General features: G+C 41.8%; 1 protein-coding gene across 4 annotated transcripts in view; it reads right to left on the bottom strand.

The window, feature by feature from the left end:
- The window catches only part of LOC147030216 (collagen alpha-3(VI) chain-like), a 146,447-nt gene that overhangs the window by 118,378 nt on the left and 10,461 nt on the right, over positions 1–17,608 (bottom strand). For 3 of the 4 annotated variants that reach the window (XM_085874048.1, XM_085874049.1, XM_085874051.1), the window contains exons 2-7: positions 11,640–11,742; positions 10,810–11,391; positions 9,289–9,876; positions 3,422–4,036; positions 635–1,207; positions 16–359 (exon numbers count right to left, since the gene is read on the bottom strand). In XM_085874048.1, coding sequence (XP_085730174.1) covers positions 16–359; positions 635–1,207; positions 3,422–4,036; positions 9,289–9,876; positions 10,810–11,391; positions 11,640–11,742 — 2,805 coding nt within the window. Of the gene's footprint in view, positions 1–15; positions 360–634; positions 1,208–3,421; positions 4,037–9,288; positions 9,877–10,809; positions 11,392–11,639; positions 11,743–11,925; positions 12,335–17,608 lie in introns of those variants that run through there. The other variant, XM_085874050.1, reaches the window with a different exon arrangement.

Raw genomic sequence — 17,608 nt, forward strand, 5'->3', positions numbered from 1 at the left:
AAACCACTATCTTACCTTCATGGATCCTGGACTAGTTTTTCTGTTGAAAACATTAATTAGGTTTTTAATGGATGATCCTTGCAAGAATGATGGCCCTGTGCTCTTCTCAATCTCCACCAGTATCTCGGGATTGTACGGCTTCAGTCCTGTGTCCACCAACACCTTTTCCTCCTTGCCAAACGCAACGACACCAACGTGAACTCCGATTGACTCTGCTCCTTTACAAACATGACTCAAGTTAGATAAGTTCTCAAGGACTTCCTCAAGTTTGCTCTTCAGCTGAAACTGTTGTCCCCAGATTTTCTGCTTTTCATCGGTTCCAGAGACATCCAATCCCACGAGCACATCCATGGAACAATCTGTGAGCAAGGAAATGCTTCTAGTTTATCACATAATAATGAATAATTCAAAGTATGAACAGTGAGCACATCATGACTGCAAAATAATAATAGTATAAATCAGCATTCTTGTTATGTACAATTGTAGCATAATAACAAGGTAGGGATGTGTCCCAGAGATGCAATACATATGCAGTGCTTCGGAAGAAGAGCTCAAGAAAGAATGGAAAGAAAACAGAAGATTCAAGACGAAGATCATCATATAAAACAACAGAAAATGAATAGATTAGAAGTACCTTTTGGCTGGTCACAAACCATGTCACTCACATACGTCTCAATATTTTCCAAGTCTGTAAAGTCGTCCACGTAGTACACCAGTTCAGGACTGGAGGCGATCAGCTCGAGCTCTTCTATTAAAGCGTTTTGTACACCAATGCACAAAACTTTCACACCCAGATCTTTAAGCTCCTTGACACTGGCCTCCACTTCATATTTATCATGAGCTTCACCATCCGTGAACACGATTGCCATCTGAGGCACCCCGGCAGTCAGGCGGTTCCCAGTTGACTCGATGTAGAAATGTTTGACTGCATAACGAAGAGCTTCTGCTGTATATGTGTCTCCAATTACCTGTTTGATATTCTGAATTGCCTTCACCACATCTTCCTTTTTTGGGCACTCGTTGAACAGGAATTCAGTATGTGGATCAGTGCTGTACTGCATCATGCCAATCTGCATGTATTGAGGGCCAATTTCAAAATTTCCCACAAACTGGCAGAAGAACTTCTTGAGAATTTCGAAGTTCGCTCCTATTATACTGCTCGAGCCATCCATCACAATTAGGATGTCAGCAATAGATGCCCGGCATGCTGGGAAACAACACCGTGAGAAAACATTCAATATATAGCATTGAAAAAGATATTTGTTACAATTTTAAAATGCGACAGATAGCCGACACCCTTTGGACTTGTTCACACGTTAGAGATAACCTGTACTATTTGGATTAGTTCACATGTTAGAGATATCCTTTACTATTTGGACAAGTTCACATGTTAGAGATAACCTGTACTATTTGGATTAGTTCACATGTTAGAGATATCCTTTACTATTTGGATTAGTTCACATGTTAGAGATATCCTTTACTATTTGGACAAGTTCACATGTTAGAGATAACCTGTACTATTTGGATTAGTTCACATGTTAGAGATATCCTTTACTATTTGGACAAGTTCACATGTTAGAGATAGCCTGTACTATTTGGACAAGTTCACATTTTAGAGATAGCCTGTACTATTTGGACAAGTTCACATTTTAGAGATAGCCTGTACTATTTGGACTAGTTCACATGTTTGAGATAGCCTGTACTATTTGGACTAGTTCACATGTTTGAGATAGCCTGTACTATTTGGACTAGTTCACATGTTTGAGATACCCTGAATGATTTAGACTAGTTCACATGTTTGAGATAGCCTGTACTATTTGGACTAGTTCACATGTTCGAGATAGCCTGTACTATTTGGATAAGTTCACATGTTTGAGATAGCCTGTACTATTTGGACTAGTTCACATGTTTGAGATAGCCTGAATGATTTAGACTAGTTCACATGTTCGAGATAGCCTGTACTATTTGGACTAGTTCACATGTTCGAGATAGCCTGTACTATTTGGATAAGTTCACATTTTAGAGATAGCCTGTACTATTTGGACGAGTTCACATGTTTGAGATAGCCTGTACTATTTGGATAAGTTCACATTTTAGAGATAGCCTGTACTATTTGGACGAGTTCACATGTTTGAGATAGCCTGTACTATTTGGACTAGTTCACATGTTTGAGATAGCCTGTACTATTTAGACTAGTTCACATGTTTGAGATAGCCTGTACTATTTGGATTAGTTCACATGTTAGAGATAGCCTGTACTATTTGGACTAGTTCACATGTTTGAGATAGCCTGAATGATTTAGACTAGTTCACATGTTTGAGATAGCCTGTACTATTTGGACTAGTTCACATGTTCGAGATAGCCTGAACTATTTGGATAAGTTCACATGTTCAAGATAGCCTGCACTGTTTGGATTAGTTCACATGTTCGAGATAGCCTGCACTATTTGGACTGGTTCACATGTTTAAGATAGCCTGCACTATTTGGATTAGTTCACATGTTCGAGATAGCCTGCACTATTTGGATTAGTTCACATGTTCGAGATAGCCTGCACTGTTTGGACTGGTTCACATGTTCGAGATAGCCTGCACTATTTGGACTGGTTCACATGTTTGAGATAGCCTGCACTATTTGGATTAGTTCACATGTTCGAGATAGCCTGTACTATTTGGATTAGTTCACATGTTCGAGATAGCCTGCACTATTTGGATTAGCTCACATATTAGAGATAGCCTGTACTATTTGAACTGGTTAACATGTTTGAGATAGCCTGTACTGTTTGGATTAGCTCACATATTAGAGATAGCCTGTAGTATTTGGATTAGCTCACATATTAGAGATAGCCTGCACTATTTGGATTAGTTCACATGTTGGAGATAACCTGTACTATTTGGATTAGTTCACATGTTAGAGATATCCTTTACTATTTGGACAAGTTCACATGTTAGAGATAGCCTGTACTATTTGGACGAGTTCACATGTTAGAGATATCCTTTACTATTTGGACAAGTTCACATGTTAGAGATAGCCTGTACTATTTGGACAAGTTCACATGTTAGAGATAGCCTGTACTATTTGGACGAGTTCACATGTTAGAGATAGCCTGTACTATTTGGACTAGTTAACATGTTAGAGGATGGTTGGAGAAAGTGTGACTTTCCTCACACTGTGGTTTGCCGGTTACGAGACAAGATTTTGTCCTTGTGTCTCTGTTGGAGTAGCTTACTGTTTTAGGAAGTTGTGCAGATGTTTGTACAATAACCCTCTTTCTCTCTAAATCATCATGTCTCGCCTCAGCATCAATCAACGTCGAGTTTTCGGAACTTTCTGTTCTGTGTTATGTCTTTGTTGGTGAAGTCTCGACTCTCGAGCACCTTGAAATTCAAATATTAAAAAATAATATTACAATAAACAGACTTACCTTCACTGGTCTCCAGATCAAGGCCTGAAAAATCTGGAGAGGGGTACGAAGATTTTAAGGTTGGTCTTGCCATAATACTGATAACTTCATCTGGTATTCGTGACAACTGCTTGAAGCACGTCAGGGCAATCAGATGTGACTTTTGCTGTGCAGATGCCATGAGCGCCAAGTCATCATCGATCTCGTCCTTGAGACCGATGGTGAAAGCATTGACACCCTCTCTGCTTAGCTTATCTGCCTGGACCTGCACACTGTCTGCGGACTTTCCCGTGACCAAGACGATGACTGTTTTTGTCCGGTCAGCGGTGCTATCTGAAAGCATGTCTCTCAGCACAAAGTCCAATGTGTGACCGGTCATGCGAGCTCCACCTCTGGGACTTAGAGTCATTATAGTATCCAGCAGGCTCTGTTTCTTGGTAAAATCACGCAGGGAGAACTCTGCACGAGGAACATTTCCGATTTGTACGAGACCGACACGGGTCGTTTCCATCGAAAGGTCCATTCCGTACAACATGCTGTACACAAAGTTCCGCATATGATTGAAGTTCATTTTACTGACACTTTTCGAGCCGTCCATCACAATTACTACATCGCTCTTGTACATGTCCGAGTGCACTGCAAAACGGTAAACATGAGACATAGGTAGTTAGACAAGTTTAACAAAGCAAAACCCAAGAAAGTATGCATCATGCGGATAACAATGTGTTTGTAAAAGCAACGGGTCTGCATGAGGTTTCAAGGTAACTGAGCAATGTTCCATCAAACTTGCATTTCAGAAATCTGAATAAAGCGATGTTTTAGCTAATTGGTGTTTTTTGTCCGACACAAACAGCACGAATCAAAAGTGTCAAAACAACGCTCAATGACTGTTCTTTGTGTCCGTTCCAAACCCTTGATGAGGAATGGTGTTTGTGGTGCGTCTAACATGGGGTACACACATGGGGCAATGACTCGTATTCCTCCTTCACATGCTAAATCCTCCCGTTACTTTGTTCATGTCCATTCGAGGACTAACAGGATAGCCTAGAGGTGTGCACACTCCCATCTGAGCTGTTTACCCTGCCTGTAGTGCCTACAATTCAGTGGATACTACACAGCAAGTGCATGAGCTTGAATGTTGACCCAGCTATAAACTGTCATCCTGGTGTTTCACAGGGCAAGGCATCAATGCATACCCCATCTCTCAGATGGAGGTGTAACTGGCATCCTGTTTATTAGGATCAGTAGGTGTACGTTAAAGATCACACGGTGTTCTTTGTAAAGATTATGTGAGTTATCGCCGGCACCCTTAGTCGCCAGCAGTCCATGAGTTGGATCACTTACTGGTAACCATCTTGAGGGGGGGAGGGGGGGACGTCATGGTGTTTTGGTGATTACATTATGCCTGTAGATCACAAAAAAATACATAATCATGCTGGCCTTATCAGATTGGCAGCTTTGTGATGGAAAGTAGGTCAATTCAAGATGGTGGCTAGGAAGTGGTTTCATTGGAGGTTTATCTGTCAATTATAGCAATTACCTGATCAGGCCAATAAGTATATCAATCAACCTAAAGGCCACACACAATTTATTACCAATTACTTTTAAATCTCGCATGTTTGTCTGTCTCAATTATAATGGAACATTCTCAATGTTGCTATTTTCCATTTTGGTCAGATGTTACTTTCAAAGATGGTGGCAGAAGAGCAGTAAACAAATTACTGGTTGTACTTTTTAATTGATTATGGAAAATTTCCTGATATTATTCGGGAAAGAAAGAGGAAGTTCCCCCAATGCTTTTTGCTGAGATCAGGTGACCCAGTTCATATTAATTTCTCAACGCTGTCAGTTTGATATGAATCAGTGGTTTCCAGGAAGCCAAGAAACAGAATCATCATCCCTGGAGGAATGGATATGTCAACTGCATCAGATGACACAAGAAAACATGGACATCCTTGTGGAACACCTGCGTTTCACCAGGATCGTTGGGCTTCCTCCACAAGTACCTTGACTGCTTACGGTCTGGTGTTGGCCCACCTGCACAGTTCTGGATGTCCGACATTGATGTGGTGGAGATACTTCTCGGCCTGATCAGGTCTTCAAAAAAAGGAGACCAGATGCTCCATTTGTTCACCATCTGTTCAATACTACCGTGGTCTTTCACAAATGACAATATCATCTCCAGTCAATACCTGTCAGTGTGGTATGCAGATATGACCTGATCATCAGAGGATCACCAAGATATCCACTGACAGATTGTAAATGGAGGATTTTCTTTGCATTTGGGAGATAAAAGTGTGTTTTTTGTCAGATCCCTGTTGATCAAACGATCAAGAAGACCAAAAACAAGGACACGAACGTTTGGAGGAACCAAGGGCTTCAGTCTCAAACCAGGTGCAGTGAGTAAGTATAACCTCACTGCAGAGTACAGGAGCGTATACCTGAAACAGCTTAAAGAAATCACACAGTTACAGGCACTTGGTGTGAGCCATCCTAATCTCGAGCAATCATGCATTCAAAGAGACGAATCGAATATTCAGTCACTTGTTGACATAATGCAAAAATTCATGGAACCATTTGATGGGAGCCAGAATGAGCTGATCAGCATTTCCACGGCAACTGGGGTTCCTGACATCCCAAATGATCTCCCAAAAAAAAAAAAAAAAAAAAAAAATCAAACAGGTGACTAACTAAAATAGACAGCTGACTAGCGGATTAAAGAAAGAAGGATCGAAAAACAGATGCAGAAATTTCATGAGCAGCTTCAAAAGCAGCAACTGTAAATATTCACAGGTGTGAAGAAACAAAGAATGTCTAAAGTATCAAACAAAAGAGGAGATCCTCAGAGCAGACGACAAGCTGTTTCATCACATGGTGCTCATTGCAAGTATCAGAAACTTGCAGATGAATAAGGTATTGGCCCATCTCCTTGGGCCACTACCCTGGTTGCGGGGTAACTGCAACAGAGCGTTGGAAAACAAAATAAAAAAGGCACCCTTTGGCACGACACTTCGAGAAAGTTGTGTCTTCAGCAGAGTCAATTCCTAAGCCATCCGCCTGCATCACCGATGGGATGAGTTTGGTGCAGAAAGTGCATGGTGAGAACATGATTTTTGAAGAACCGTCAGAAGCCATCTTTCTCTCGACTTTACGTGCCGGATCAGGGAGTTGCGACATCGATTTGGCGTTCAATGTCCACAATGACAATTCATTAAAACTCCAGAGAGGGTAAACTGTGGTTCAGAAACAGCTCTTCAGTAATATTGTTGATGGTCACAAGATAAAGCAGTGGAGGGGTCTTTTTGTCATCCTCAGAAAGCAAAAACCAATCTCATCATCAAATTACTGCGACAAGACTGGTTAAAAAAAAAAAAAAAAAAAAAAAAAAACAGCTCAGAACAAAACGACATGACCGAATCGTATATGTCACATGTTTTGAGAAATGCCTTTTTAAGGTGCCGTGATGCTTATGATAAAGTTGAAGCTTTGGGTTCGAGCCAGGAAGAAGCAGACGCCCACATGTTGCATGCAAAACATGCTGCACCAGACCTCACCTCTGTGATCATTGTCTCAGAAGGCACGGACGTGTTTATCCTCTCTCTCTTAACAGTGACCCAGATTGTCATATGTATGTCACGTGTCGAACCAATCCCTTCAGTACTTGCTCATAATGGCTGCAAAGCGTTACCAGGATTGCACGCACTCGCTGGAAACCACGCAGCAAATGCATTTGGATTACGAGTAAAGCCCAAGGCTGTACAGCTCTTATAGAAGAGCACAGGGTACCAATAATAATTCACCGAGTTCCAGAGAAATGGTCACTGTCCACAAACTTGTTGCGCTTTCTTCAAGACTTCACGTGGCGATTGCATGCAGGCAGGTCAAACACCGGTGAGGTTAATGAGCTGCGGTATCAATTGTTCAGGGCACGGGAAGAGAGGTGGAGTCCAGTCGACTGCCCTCATGTAAAGATTTCCGAAGCATGTATGCTTTGAAAGCGAATTACCAATCCACGGTGTGGCATAGCAGTCTAGAATAATCCAAACATATCAAATCTTGCAGATGGGCAAATGATGAGTGATGAGGATAGCCACAGTGGCGGATCTAGAGGGGGGGTTGCAACCCCCCTTCAGCTGCTGAGTACCCCTCACTCAACCCCTCCTTCCATCAACCATCCCTCCCCTCCCTCAACCCCCCCCCACCACCTTACTCCCTCCTTCAACCCCCCCTCTCCCCCTCGTATGGGCTTCGCACTGTTGGCGCTCGCACGGGTATATTGCCACCCACCCACCTTGCCTCAAAGCCAAAAATGTCAACACCCCCCTCCCCCCTTGCCTGAGACCTAGATCTGCCCCTGAGCCACATTCTTATTTGATGGATGACAGAGCCTCCTTTTTCCAGATGTCGTCCTCAAGTCCAAATCCTGAAACTGCTCCAAAGTGTGCAAGCTAACTGAATGCTAGTATCTTACAAATTATCTTAAATGCAGGGCCATATTTAAGCTGGAAACCAACAATAACATGAAAGATGATGACCTTGTACAGCCAGATGACAATGGTGATACATCTGATGATGAAGACATTGACGACTATCCTGATTAGGAACGCAATCAATATGAAAGGAATCGGAAGCCATATAAGCCTGGCGTTGGCTTAATGGTTTGGGTGGTGGGTTTGGGATCTGAGGATCCCGAGTTAAAATCCCACTCGGATGTTGAATTAATACCAGGTGGGGTTGACTCTGCCTATCTTCCTTCCGAGGTTGGAAAAATGAGTGCCAGCTTGCTGGTATACTGTGTCGGAGTGGCGACCCGTCCAGGATTGTGCCCAATAGCCAAGGAGACTGCTTTGGAAGCACTAATGCTCTACACAGAGTATGGTCCTAATGGATGGATGGATGGATGGAAGCAATATGAAATTCAGTAAATGTTTTGCAACAGTCTCAGAACTCGCAATGGGAGAAAAGTATAATTGCACTCTAAATGTTATGTTGCACATCTGCTGTCTGCTGTGTCGTGTGACCATAGCTTATCGCCCTTTGGCCACTGATCTGGATTGCACCATCTGACCTGAACAAATGGAAATGCTATTCCTCCAATAACATCGACAGAACATGCAAAAATGGGTAAAACTGTGATTTTTATATTTTTATCTCAAGTTAATTGCTTTTTGACCACTATCTTAAACTGAGTCATGTGACCAAAATGGACAACCCAGTAGACGTTTCACGACTTCAGCTCAACAATTGTGCCAAAATTCAAATGAATTGAACAAAAATTGTGACTTGTAGTTTGATTAATGGCTATTTCCTTGTATAATTTCACAGCTTTTTGGGCACCATCTTGGATTTGCCATTTTGACATGGGGCCAGAATAGTTTTTTTGTCATCTACAGATGTCATGTGATAAGAAAAAGGTTGTTACGTTTTGCCTTTCAAGATGTTACCAAAATGCGAAATTTCCGCTCCGAGCCCATGGACTTCCTGAACAACTTATAAATTCCTGCTTTAACTGACGGGAGGGGGGGGGACTGCAATAGCAACAACACCACATCCCAGCAAGAACTGAGCGCTAACCTGCAGACACGTGCTGTATACGAAGGAACTAAAAGTTGTCATTCAAGAACGTTTTTTAATGGATATCGGCTAATGTGCTTCAAATCATTATTTTTTGGATAAAAAAAAAAATAATGTTTGTGTACAACAATCACAGTAAGGGAAGTGACACAAGTGTGATCGATCAAATAGCATGTCATTGACTACCATTACCAACGGTCACTAAACAAAATGTTACTCAACACAAAATGGGTATAATTACAAGAATGTGGGTTTGTCAAGAGAAGCAAAACTACAGAGGATTTGGAAGAAAGAAAAAAAAAAACAACAATTACCTTTGGTCGTGGCCTGTGGAATAGAATGTATTTCATTGAAGACCCCTCTGCACAGCTGCATCAATATTGATTCCACTGGGTCTTGATCGATGAAAGAAATGTGGGAACTCAATTTCTCATTCACTATGTTCTTCAGCTGCTGTTGATCTGAATGTTCAGTGCCAAAAGCAAAGACACTCACTCCATGGTGTCTGAGCTCAGAGGCTGCGGCACTTACGGCATCGTGGGACTTCTCTGGAAGCACAATAATGGCCACCTGAGGGACTCCATCTGCAATTCGACTCCCTGCGGACTTCACAAATTGATTCTGCCTTACGTATCGCAGCACTTTCCCAGCATGCAGGGCACCCGGCTCAAGTTTCAGCTTCTTGATCGCCTTTCTTACCAGCTGTTTCTGACTGTAAGTATCTAGCTGGAATTGTGTTTCCACATCCTCGCCGAACTGGACAAGGGCAAAGCGAAAACTGTCCGGTAAGTCCTTGACAATTGAAGCTACGGTATTTTTAATCTTCTGGAATCGTCGCCCATTCTTGGAACTACCCCCCAGCATGATAACAATATCTGCCAGGAGGTCGCTGTCCGAACAGCCTGTAAGGGAGACGTTGACAAGGCCTTTGCATTTGTTACATTACGGATAGCTCACACGTATGTCCTGAAACACATGTACTTGAAGAGTCAATGCATCGCAAGGGGTTGAAGAAAAGGTCACCTGGATGTGACAATTTTGGCAATTCAACGTTTAAGCATGCTGTGCAACAAACAAACATTTCAAGAATGTATGATAAATATAACACTAATAAGATCAGCTTCCTGGTAAAATAACAAAGCAGATACAGGAAGGAATCTTAAGCAAGAAGTCCTTTCTCCTTCTCTGGATATGAATACCCTGTGTCTGGTTCATTCGCGAATGGGACACAACTGGAGAAATAACGCCCAATTGATTTTATTATATTCCCGCTGCAAGGTGTATCCCCCATTATTTGGAGAAATTGTCGGTACATTGGAAACTTTAGTCGAAAAAGTACCCAGAATAAGGTGTTTTGTGATTGTTATCGATGCTGTACTTGGAACCAGACAAACGAGGATAGAAATACAGAGCGGACGTAATGCCAGCTAGTCGGGTGATTGATGAGGTGACAATGTTGGAAGCGAATGGAAGTGGAATGCATCTGCAACTTTTTACTGAGCAATTGAATCTCCCAGGAAGTGAGTGTGTCAGACAGCCAAGCTGTCATGTGGAGTTTTGGTTTGCTAGTTGAATAATAACTAATAAAAATAGAAAGTCCTGTACTTCTAGATCCCAAAGAGCTGACAATGGTTTCTCGAGGTTGCGAAGTGTACAGGAGTGAAGTGAGCGCAGATTGGTTTACTAGGAAGGAACTCATCCCAGAGGGGAAAGCCAGACCACCACCCCCCCCCCCACCCCCAAGGACAGTGCAATGTTAACCAGGTGAAAAAGAAAACGTGTCCCAAAGGTAACAGCACAGAACCGAGAGGGATGTTGCACAAAAACATACGTACTTTGAAATAGGTTCGCTCGAACATCCCAATCGAAGACACGGTCCTGTAACTGACAAAGCGCATTCACCAGGTCCTGCATCAGACCCTGCTGGTTATCAAAGTCAGAAGCAAAAAATCTTTTGTCAAATAGATGCATGTTCAGCAAAGGTATGGGAGCATTTTTCACACCGACCACAACCAGGTGAAGTGTGCTCTGTAAGATGGATTGCATGATGGGATGAATGTTATCTTGACTATTGCCTGTTAACAGCACCACCAAAACTGTTGTTCTGTCAGACGGTGGTGGTAGGTACTCGGTCAACGCAAAGTTTATAGCACGACCAAGATAGCGCCCACCACCTCTCAATGGTACTGACTGTAGACGCTGATCAATGTCCATTGCCGTGGAGAAAGTATGAAGGGAAAATTCTGAATGGGGATTGGTACCAAACTGTATCACACCAACACGGGTCTTCTTCACAACCGCGTCACCAAGATTTTTCAATGTCGTTGCCAGGAAATGTTTTTCCTTTTCAAACAATGTCTCACCGACACTCCATGAACCGTCAATGACAAACACGATGTCCAAGTCATCCCTGCACACTGACAAAAACACACATTTCAGGAATGGGCACACTCAATGAGAGACAGAGAATACGCACACTCAATGGAGGCAGAGAGAACATGCAAACTCGGTAAGAAACAGAGGACATCCACACTTAGTGAAGGACAGACAGCACACGCACTCGAGCGAGTCACAGAGAATGTGCACACTCAACGACGGGCAGAAAACACGCACACTCGATGCACACTCGGTGGCGCGAACAAGATACAAGTCCCACCCAGAATACCTTCCACATAATTTCTCTGTGCAAGAGCTAGTCCAGCGATCAGAAAACACAGCGATGCCCAGAGTGCTAAGTGTGCACGAGATGGTCTCTGTGAACTCATTGTCTGTGCACAGAAAATGATCAGCAATGTTTACTCACAATCAGCAAACCTAACACATGGAGTAACAGTTCAATCCACACTCTGTATCTTAACTCACAAAGAAGTACACTTGAAGATAAATAAGTTATGATTTACATTTTTTCACAAACCATTTTCATTAACTCTTCTCTAATCTCAAACCAACACCTGATTGTTGAAATGATGTAATCCACCCCAAAAAAAATTGCTCGCTGTGCATGCGCAGACACCCCAGGAAGAGGCAGAGTCTGGGGAGAAATAAAATATATTGTGTGTTCGGGATAAGGATTGTTACCTGAAATGACTCACAAAGCTTCTGAAAGAAGCCGAAAATGGTTGGAAAATTACCTGAGATAAGGAGCTGTGCCGCTGCACAACAAAAGGCTTGGAGAACTTTCTTTGATCGCTGAACGGGCAAGCTGCTCGTAGTAAAAATTCCTGACCATGTCGGCCAGTACAAGGCCCGAGTGGACAGTCACGTGTGACACAAACCCCCGGTGGATAACTACCAGTGAATGGACTGTGCATCTGGATTACGTGCTTCTGAACACCAACGTGAAGGACATATTTGGGGTTTGTGGATATACAGGGTCAGGTTAAAATGATAACATTTATGATTAATCATGTTGGAAGGTGAGAGGTTTGGGAGGTGGGAGGGTTGTTATAATATATATATATATATATATATATATATATATATATATATATATATATATATATATATATATATATATATATATCTCTGAGTAAAAGTCCCCTGCCTTGCTACCGTCTTAAATCTAATCTTCCTTACTCTCAATCTATGGTCCCTGGTCCTATCACTGTCTACTCTGTTGAATAATTCATCTGCACTTATTTTATCTCCACTTTTCATTATCTTAAACATCTCTATCATATCTCCTCGAAACCACCTCCTTTCTTGTGTATAAAGCCGTGTCTCCTTCAGCCGCTCCTCATCGCCGAGTCTAGCTCGGCCCGGAATCGATCTCGTCGCCCTGCACTGAACTCTCTCGATGGCATCTATGTCCTTCCGGAACTGTGGTTACAATAACTGCACACAATATTCTAGATGTGGTCCTCACTAAATTCCTGTACAATGTTAACACCACCTCTTTTGACTGATAAATGATGCCCCTCCGAATGTAACCTAAAACCCGATTTGCTCTACCTATAGCTGCCTGCCACTGTGCTGCCTGCTTACCTCCCGTATCTATTACCACCCCCAGATCCTTCTCCTACGTGACACGCTCCAAAATTACCCCTTGCATCCTGTAATCTCTATTTTCATTGTTCTTTCCCATCCCCAACACCTTATAATTGCTCAGGTAAAATTCCATCTGCCAATCTTTTGCCCAATCTATGCAACTATCAATACTTTCCTGTATCTCATCACCACCCCCTCTGCTATCCACCTCACCTCCAAGCTTTGTGTCATCTGCAAATTTGGAAAGCTTACTCTTTACCACATTATCCAAATCATTGATGTAAATAATGAATAGTTATCAACCGAGTACTGATCCCTAAGGTACCCTGCAACTTACATCCTCCCAGCAAGACATCCTCCCACTCACAGCCTCTCTTTGCTTCCTACCACTAATCCAGTTTGCAATCCAATTAGCTACCTGACCAACCACTCCACAAGCCTTCACTTTGACTAACAACCTCCGATGTGGTACCTTATCAAATACCTTCTTAAAGTCGAGATATACTATGTCCACTCCCTTTCCATCATCCACCCAGACACTGCTTCATCGAACTCTAAAAGATTTGTTAAACAGGAACTACCTTTGGTAAACCCATGCTGACTCCTTTTAATTTGTTTGTATTTGTTTGAGTGGTTCCTCATCTGGTCCCCAATTAATGTCTCCAACACCTTCCCCACAACTGAAGTCAAACTAACAGGTCTATCGTTTTCCAATTCTTCTCTGGACCCTTTCTTAAATAATGGTGATACATTTGCTTCTCTCCAATCCTCCAGTACCTCTCCTGACTCCAGGAAACTATTGAAAATATCCGTTAACATCTCGCTTACCTGCTCAGCCACCTCCATCAATACTCTTGGGTGTATATTATCTGGACCCGGAGCCTTATCGACTCTTAGATTACCTTGTTGTTCTTTTACTTCCTCCACTCCAACCTGGATCTTCTGTAAAAGCCCTTCCTCACCTCCTTGATAGATACTCTCAGCTATTGGCAATTCTCCTTACTGTTCTTGTGTAAAATTTGAAGAAAAATACCTGTTTAATAAGCCTGCCATCTCACCTTCATCACTAACCACTCTCCCGGTGATATTCCTCAATGGCCCACACTGGTCCTTACCTGTTCTTTTTCCCTTGATATAGTTAAAGAAAGAAACTACTCCGATCTCTTCGCCACAAAGCTTCCCTCACCTCCCTACATCTGCCGCAACGTCTATCATCCCCCCTGGATGCTCACCAGTCTCTGAGAATGCCAAGGGAATGAGGATATTAAGAGTCGGAGTGTTTCGGGATGTAACTCAAAGTGCAGGCATTCACTGGGATTCATTCAAGGATGCACGGGTAGCTCTGGGGTTTCCACAAATAGTCACGCTCAAAAGGATTCCAGCACACATTCGGGGCTTGAGAGTACTCCCGAAGACCCTCGCCCAATGATAACTATGGAGCTCAATCGTGTGGCCAAGCTCAAGAGCAACTAAAGTCACTTTCAATTCTGAAGGGTGACTGCTATGCACCAATGGGGGAGCTCGGGAATTCCGACAAGATCATTTGATCCGATTTTTGGCTCCTCCCTCACTCAGGCTCTATAAAAAAGAAGCTACATATATATCTATATTAATATTTCGACACGCCCCTTTCTTTGTTCCACCATCAGATTTTTGTTACTGCATGAAATGAAACAAGATTTGACATATATAGTAATCTGATGATGGAACAAAAAAGGGGCGTGTCGAAATATTAATATAGATTATATAATTGTCTTCCTTAAGAGGCCCCTCAAAATTCGTTTTGATAATTACGGTAGTTAAACAGTTCATGTTCTCCATTTGCAAAATGGGAGGAATTATTGCACAAAAAAGAAATAAAAATGTTTCCCATTTTTTAGAGGACCACTAAGATGAGTTCGTAAAACCTTTTGTAGAGTATTTTATTATTAATCACTATACACCATAGTAAATTGCTCATGTTATTGAGCTGTCAATAAGCTATCAATCATTGACATATAATAAACTCAGTTGAGTATTCATATCTCTATTTCAATGCGTAATATCAAGCGGTACCTTCATGATGACCTAATAAAACCGGTCTCGATGTCTGTCCGTCCGTATATCTGTTCGCAATCAAACCGATCGTGATGCATTTTAAGGCTTTCCGAGAGCTTTGGAGAGATTACCTACACTCCCACACGGTGCTGTTTTTATTATTCCTACTGCACTTCATTAGAACATAGATCATGGATGGATGCGCAGATCCCAGGAGAACAACTATAGCTGTACAGAACAATTCATATTATCGATGGATAAAAATGATATTTAATTGATATTATAATAAATTGTTTATTTAAAATATCTTCAAATTTTGTGAGTTTTTAGTTTGTTGTGAAATATTAGGTCCTCGGGTCTCCGCATAGTGGCGTACAGGCTTAAGTCGTACTTCTGTTTACTATCGTAGAAAATCACAGAACCATCCGATCGACATGCTGTTAACAGTTTCAGAATCAGCTAAAATCTACAAGATATGAATATGTACACGAAACTGATCCGGCCAGCTAAAATCTACAAGATATGAATATGTACACGAAACTGATCCGGCCTTTTGGCTCACTTTAAAGTAGGGTGCCCTGTAATTTTAATGCGCTCTATGGATCCTCCGGAACTCACGAATGGTACACGTTGTGTTGTCACTAAACTACATGGTAATGTCATCGAAGTGGAGCTACTGCGGGACAGTCGAAGGGGAAAACCTGAATGATAATTAATCAAAGGATAAACATGATATCATATAATGTTTAAAATACATTCATGCTATCTATCTTTTACCATATGTTGCCAGTGATGCCCGTCCAAGATGGGCACCTTTACTAGTATATATATATATATATATATATATATATATATATATATATATATATATATATATATATATATATATATATATATATATATATATACTAGCATAACCCGCGCTCTGCGCGACATGTTGGGGTGGGTGTGTTTGAGAAAGGAACTGATGCAGAGTATCAGGAGTAATTTTACTTTAATGCAGTAAGTGGAATATGATTTCACTGTTTCAGAACCATTTTATTTACTTTTTTTTGTACCATGCACCTCATATGGTCTTTGAGATAATGTAAGCCGAATATCACGTTACTCGAGCGCAGAACAAAGTCGAAGATAGCGCGACACGAAACCACAAACTCGGAAATAATATACAAGATACATATATATATATATATATATATATATATATATATATATATATATATATATATATACATACATATACATACACATACATATATATACATATATATATATATACACATATATATATATATATATATATATATATATATATATATGTATATCTCTCTCACACACACACACACACACACACACACACACACACACACACACACACACTTATCCAGGCTCATGAGGCAGTCATCCAAGATCTCTCCTCTGTCCAGTGTCTGAGCTGAATGTCTTCACGAGCCAGCACAACCGAGCGAAGAGTGTAGAGCAGCCAAGCGAGACAAGCGAGTGGAACGAGCTACTGCCAGGACAGGCCAGGATCATCCCAATGTCACTGGCGCTCAGTTTTGGCTGCATTCCGCAGCCAATATTCACATTTACAGACCTCTCACACATCTCTGTGAAGTTTTTCTCTCATGCATCTTTTTCTCCCATCTATGTCTCGTCCACTGAGGAACCACAAGCTAAAAGAGCATCACTGATTCGCACCTCTCACACCTTTCTCTCACATCACGCTGCATGACACGCTGCACGACATTCACACCTCCCACTCCTACACCGTAGACACCCTCAGTTTTCCTCCCTCCTCCCCCTTCCTAATTGATTGGGTTGCACCAGTCCACCAACGACGCCAAGTGCAATGAGGTCACTTCACCCCAACTGTCTCTCCTCTTTCTGGACTACCTCTAATGTGTGTGTGTGTGTGTGTGTGTGTGTGTGTGTGTGTGTGTGTGTGTGTGTGTGTGTGTGTGTGTGTGTGTGTGTGATGGCACCCTTATGTGTAACATAAGTTAAGACTGCAGAAATTTATTGGGGTAACACTGCGCTGTGTCTTCTAGTGCAAATATTTGCATTTCTTGTGTCACACCCACAAATTCCTTGCTTTCCCCTGCTGTACATAATTGTTGTGCCACATAACTTTCCTTGCCTGGTTATAATAAATTTTCTTTGTTATAAATGTACCCAGCTCCTTTTCATCTTTTCCTCCATTGGTCCAGCATGGTCCGCACATTAGCCGAGCTGGAAAGTTATACCCCAATAATCTGCTTATTAGCCGGTGCGTGCTTGGCAGCTCCGCTCGGCTGCACCTGATATGGTAAATTTAACACAAGTATGCATCGAGGGTGCGATTCCCCATTTAGGCAACTGCGTGCTCCCAGTTAAACGATGCTCAGACAGAGGACACTGGGTCATGTGGTTAAATTATTAGCGACTCAACGCAACACAAAGTTATTCCTGTGCGATGGTCTTAATTCCCGGTGAGTCTGGGGAGAAACCAGGGATATCCCCACTCTCGTAGTACCCCCATGACCCAAATATATATATATATATATATATATATATATATATATATATATAGATATATATATATATATATATATATACATATACATATAC

The sequence above is a fragment of the Eptatretus burgeri genome, chromosome 3 (genome assembly GCF_056783735.1).
Source record: "Eptatretus burgeri isolate ZD-2024b chromosome 3, Ebu_testis_v1, whole genome shotgun sequence".
NCBI lineage: Eukaryota > Metazoa > Chordata > Myxini > Myxiniformes > Myxinidae > Eptatretus > Eptatretus burgeri.